The 6,435-nt window shown below is 39.4% G+C and overlaps 1 protein-coding gene across 1 annotated transcript in view; it reads left to right on the top strand.

Moving 5' to 3' along the window:
• The window catches only part of lrrn1 (leucine rich repeat neuronal 1), a 30,487-nt gene extending 25,137 nt beyond the window's left edge, over window positions 1-5,350 (top strand). The window contains exon 2 of the mRNA XM_061923915.1: window positions 2,324-5,350. Coding sequence (XP_061779899.1) covers window positions 2,469-4,622 — 2,154 coding nt within the window. The 5' untranslated portion in view covers window positions 2,324-2,468 and the 3' untranslated portion in view covers window positions 4,623-5,350. The remainder of the gene's footprint in view (window positions 1-2,323) is intronic.
• The last annotated feature ends 1,085 nt before the right edge of the window (window positions 5,351-6,435 follow it).

A 6,435-nucleotide genomic window follows, 5' to 3' on the forward strand; every position in this document is an offset into this window, starting at 1 on the left:
GGGAGGATAACAGTGTGTCTGTCGAGTGTTTGCCTGGGGGAAACAAATATTTGCTTGAGATTTAGTATTTGACTCTGATGAAAGTGTGACTTTATGAAAACATCTCACACTACACATTCTTTACTGTAAGGGATAGTTTTTCAAATTCCTAATTACTTCCCAAATCCCAGTTATTATATTCCGATTACCTATAGCTTCATTTTAAATGTGTATTACACATCAGACAATTTGTGCCAACTACCTGACATTCTATGTAGTACAAACCCCGTTTCCATATGAGTTGGGAAATTGTGTTAGATGTAAATATAAACGGAATACAATGATTTGCAAATCATTTTCAACCCATATTCAGTTGAATATGCTACAAAGACAACATATTTGATGTTCAAACTGATAAACTTTTTTTTTTGTGCAAATAATCATTAACTTTAGAATTTGATGCCAGCAACACGTGACAAAGAAGTTAGGAAAGGTGGCAATAAATACTGATAAAGTTGAGGAATGCTCATCAAACACTTATTTGGAACATCCCACAGGTGAACAGGCAAATTGGGAACAGGTGGGTGCCATGATTGGGTATAAAAGTAGATTCCATGAAATGCTCAGTCATTCACAAACAAGGATGGGGCGAGGGTCACCACTTTGTCAACAAATGCGTGAGCAAATTGTTGAACAGTTTAAGAAAAACCTTTCTCAACCAGCTATTGCAAGGAATTTCGGGATTTCACCATCTGCGGTCCGTAATATCATCAAAGGGTTCAGAGAATCTGGAGAAATCACTGCACGTAAGCAGCTAAGCCCGTGACCTTCGATGCATCAGGCTGTACTGCATCAACAAGCGACATCAGTGTGTAGAGGATATCACCACATGGGCTCAGGAACACTTCAGAAACCCACTGTCAGTAACTACAGTTGGTTGCTACATCTGTAAGTGTAACGCCGTCGGCTTTTCTGGGCCTGAGCTCATCTAAGATGGACTGATACAAAGTGGAAAAGTGTTCTGTGGTCTGACGAGTCCACATTTCAAATTGTTTTGGGAAACTGTGGACGTCGTGTCCTCCGGACCAAAGAAGAGAAGAACCATCCAGATTGTTATAGGCGCAAAGTTGAAAAGCCAGCATCTGTGATGGTATGGGGGTGTATTAGTGCCCAGGACATGGGTAACTTACACATCTGTGAAGACGCCATTAATGCTGAAAGGTACATACAGGTTTTGGAGCAACATATGTTGCCATCCAAGCAACGTTACCATGGACGCCCCTGCTTATTTCAGCAAGACAATGCCAAGCCACGTGTTACATCAACGTGGCTTCATAGTAATAGAGTGCGGGTACTAGACTGGCCTGCCTGTAGTCCAGACCTGTCTCCCATTGAAAATGTGTGGCGCATTATGAAGCCTAAAATACCACAACGGAGACCCCCGGACTGTTGAACAACTTAAGCTGTACATCAAGCAAGAATGGGAAAGAATTCCACCTGAGAAGCTTAAAAATGTGTCTCCTCAGTTCCCAAACATTTACTGAGTGTTGTTAAAAGGAAAGGCCATGTAGCACAGTGGTGAACATGCCCTTTCCCAACTACTCTGGCACGTGTTGCAGCCATGAAATTCTAAGTTAATTATTATTTGCAAAAAAAAATAAAGTTTATGAGTTTGAACATCAAATATCTTGTCCTTGTAGTGCATTAAATTGAATATGGGTTGAAAAGGATTTGCAAATCATTGTATTCCGTTTATATTTACGTACATGTAACACAATTTCCCAACTCATATGGAAACGGGGTTTGTATTTGAAGTCCTAACCTCATCGTGAACTATTGAGTCTGAGTTAGCTTCGTGGAAGGTTTAAAAATGTTACTTCTGTAACAACTGTTCTCTGCTGAAAACTTTTTGTCCTGAATTCCAGACACTGAAGTTCTTGCATTAAAAATCGTAGATGTGCATCTCTTCATTGTGGTTCACACTAATGCCTTGTTTTGTGTAATGATGTTCGAAAAGTTAATGATCAAGTCTGTATGGGCCTGCTGGATAGATGAAAGCTCTCCAAGGAATTTCATTCATTTTCCAAGTAGTTCACAGCAGTGTTTTGTGCTCGCGTCGTAATGAGCTAACTTGCAGTTTCAAAACTGTTGATGCTGCATATATTTATAGACTCACAAGGAAACAGGGAAAGTAATTGTTCTCTTTGGTACCTGATATGTTATGATTTACTGATTTACACATTATATGCTTGCCTATTCATTCAATGTGTAATTGAAGCAAAACAACCACAGTGTGCTTGACACAATGTTGTTTAATGACATGCATTTGTCTTTTCTTTTTCAGATTATTCCGCTACATAATCCTTCTCTTCATCTGGCTTCAGCTCTCAGTACTTTCACTCAACTCAGGACCCAGTAAAAGATCTGGTTGATGACTGTTAGGTCCTCTTTCCCGAAGTCATCTGCCCCTTAAACCGTCCTTCCGCAGCATGGCTGGATGGAGGTTAGGTTGCTTTGGTCCAGGCCAGATCTTGGCCGTACTGATTGTGGTATCAACAAGGATATCCTTTGTCCAAAGCAATGATTGCCCCCAGCTTTGTGTGTGTGAGATCCGGCCTTGGTTCACCCCACAATCAACATACAGAGAAGCTATCACTGTAGACTGCAACGACCTGCATTTGACACGCATCCCAGGGAACCTCTCGAGTGATACTCAGGTTCTTCTTCTGCAAAGTAACTACATCGGAAGGACCAGTGAGGAACTGGAGCAGCTTTTCAATTTAACTGAGCTGGACCTATCCCAGAATAATTTCAGTAGCATTCAGGATGTTGGCCTCATCAATATGTCCCAGCTCACCACACTGCATTTAGAAGAGAATCAGATCACAGAAATGCCTGATTACTGTCTGCAAGACCTCAACAATCTACAAGAACTCTATATTAACCACAATCAGATTAATACTATTTCTGCAAAAGCTTTCACTGGACTCCACAATTTGCTGAGGCTTCACCTAAACTCCAACAAGCTTAGGACCATCAACAGCCAGTGGTTTAAAACAACGCCCAATCTCGAGATCCTCATGATTGGGGAAAATCCTATTAGTGGAATTACAGATTTTAACTTCAAGCCCCTGGGTAATCTAAGAAGCCTGGTCTTGGCAGGGATGGATTTGACAGAAATTCCTGGAAATGCCTTTGTGGGACTAGATAACCTTGAAAGCCTGTCTTTCTATGATAATAAGCTGGTTAGAATTCCTCAAAAATCCCTTCAAAAACTACCTAACCTCAAGTTCTTGGATTTAAACAAGAACCCAGTGCACAAGATTCAGGAGGGAGATTTCAAGAACATGCTAAGGCTAAAAGAGCTGGGTATAAACAACATGGGTGAACTGGTTTCTATGGACCGCTACGCTCTGGATAATCTTCCTGAGCTCACTAAACTGGAGGCGACAAACAATCCCAAGTTTTCCTTTATCAACAGTCACGCCTTCCATGATGTCCCAGCCTTGGAAAGTTTAATGCTGAACAATAATGCCCTGAATGCCCTCTATCAGACCACTGTGGCTTCTCTCCCCAACTTGCGTGAGATCAGCATCCACAGCAACCCTTTTCGTTGTGATTGCGTTATTCAGTGGATGGCCATCAACAAGACTACTGTTCGTCTCATGGAGCCTTTATCCATGTTTTGTGCCATGCCAACAGAGGTCAGGGGTAGGCATGTGCAGGAGGTTCTGCAGAAGAACTTTGCAAACCAGTGCTTGCCAATGATCAGCCATGATACCTTTCCCAGTCACTTCAACATAGACATTGGTACGACTATAGACTTGGATTGCAGAGCCATGTCCCAGCCTGGACCAGAAATCTATTGGGTGACACCGACAGGGAACAAGGTCATGATCGGCACGCAATCTGATAGGTACAGCCTCAGCAGCGAAGGTACCTTAAGGATTTCTCATATTCAAGTTGAGGACTCTGGCAGGTACACCTGCGTGGCTCAGAATTCAGAAGGCGCCGACACGAGAGTGACAGCCATACGGGTGAACGGCACTCTGTTAGACAGCACTCAGCTTATGAAAATTTATGTCAAACAGGCAGAGTCCCACTCAATTCTCGTCTCCTGGAAGGTAAACTCGAATGTGATGACCTCCAACCTCAAGTGGTCATCTGCCACCATGAAAATCGACAACCCACACATCACATACACCGCTAAGGTACCTGTGGATGTACACGAGTACAACCTGACGCATTTGCAACCAGCAACAGAGTACGAGGTTTGCCTCACCGTCTCCAACATCCACCAACAAACGCAGAAGTCGTGCGTGAACGTGACGACAAAACAAACCACCTTTGCTGTCGAGGTGTCCGACCAAGTGACCAACAACGCTCTGGCGGCAGTCATGGGGACGATGTTCACGATCATCAGCCTGGCGTCCTTGTGCGTGTACATTGCCAAGAGGTGGAAAAGGAAAAACTACCATCATTCCCTAAAAAAGTACATGCAGAAAACCTCGTCAATACCCCTAAACGAACTGTACCCTCCGCTTATCAACCTGTGGGAAGTGGACAATGAAAAAGAGAAAGAAGGCTCCTCTGAGAGCAAACCCAGCCAGGTGGACACCACACGCAGCTACTATATGTGGTGAGAGCGACCACTCCTTTTTCCGACAGACATTCGTCAAAGCACATAGGGTATATGTGCATGTAAAAGTAAACTACCTTATCTTTTTTCATACTTGATTTGGTTTCTAAAACATTTCAGTTCCTTAGTTCTACACATTGCCTTTTTCAAACCATGTCTTTTAATGACAGGCACTGGCAGCTTTCTTTGTCTTACTGAATAAAGTAGACACTCTGTTTTATTTTTAGTCCAGGTTATGAGAACACAGCATGAGTATTGTCACAGTTTCAGTAGACATGTGCTAATTCACACACTTTTTTAACTCGTTTCCCTAGCAGGAGTGTTAGGAAGCTATCTTTCTCTTGTAAAGCAGTTTCACTGTTGTGCACTGAAATATATACACTGACTTGTCCAACAATGCATTTGTAAGCTGACAAAGTATGTTTAGACTTTATATACTATCGAACAACGTTAGCGGTTTTAATGTAATGTTGTATCAACGATTTCCTTTACTTTTTTGTACATTGATAATCATGTTTGATTTAGACTTTGCAAAGCAACTACTGTAAACCAGCAATAGAAACATGAATGTTCCAAATTAGGTGAATTGATGTAATCTAAGGCTTTCTACATTTCTTTGATATTTCTTACCTTGCTAGAATGTTTACAATCACTTGCTTTTTGTGGTTTACACACAAATATGTTGTTTATTGGGGAGCAAATTAAATAAAATCTTTCAGCTTATTTTTAAAACCCTGATTTCAACATGACTTTTTGTTCCGAATGCACCACACTGCTGATTAGTTATAAGGTTCTATGGGTTATGGTTGGACGAGCGCACACGTTTTACATTTATTCATGTTGAAGTGATAGCTGGAGGTGTTAGAAAAACAACCCAAGTGTTGATTGAGACTTGAAAACATGGGCTACACCATGTACGCCTCTGCACAGCAATTATCAAAGAATAATCAACATTTGAGTGCAGGCAGAGGCAGAGTTTGCCACAGAATATTTAAATGTACTGCTACAGAGCTCTGGGAGATGCATGCAAAATAAAAACACAGGAAAAACATAGTTTGAGAAATATTGTCCGTGTTTTTTTATAGCTGCGGTTTTGATTGATTGTTTGAAACTTTTATTAGTAGATTGCACAGTACAGTACATATTCCGTACAATTGACCACTAAATGGTAACACCCCAATACGTTTTTCAACTTGTTTAAGTCGGGGTCCACGGTGTGGGTATCATACTTGCCAACCTTGAGACCTCCGATTTCGGGAGGTGGGGGGCGTGGTTGGGGGCGTGGTTAAGAGGGGAGGAGTATATTTACAGCTAGAATTCACCAAGTCAAGTATTTCATATATATATATATATATATATATATATATATATATGAAATACTATATATAAAGTATTTCATATATATATATATATATATATATATATATATATATATATATGAAATACTTACTAGTCAAGTATTTCATATATATATATATATATGAAATACTTTATATATAGTATTTCATATATATATATATATATATATATATATATATATATATATGAAATACTATAAAGTATTTCATATATATATATATATATATATATATATATGAAATACTTGAGTTTCAGTGAATTCTAGCTATATATATTTCATATATATATATATATATATATATAAGACATACTTGACGAAATACTAAGTCAAGTATTTCTTATATATATATATATATATATATATAAGAAATACTTGACTTTCAGTGAATTCTAGCTATAAATATATATTTATTTTATTATATATATTTATATATACTATATATATATATATATATATA

The sequence above is a fragment of the Nerophis lumbriciformis genome, linkage group LG28 (assembly GCF_033978685.3).
Source record: "Nerophis lumbriciformis linkage group LG28, RoL_Nlum_v2.1, whole genome shotgun sequence".
NCBI lineage: Eukaryota > Metazoa > Chordata > Actinopteri > Syngnathiformes > Syngnathidae > Nerophis > Nerophis lumbriciformis.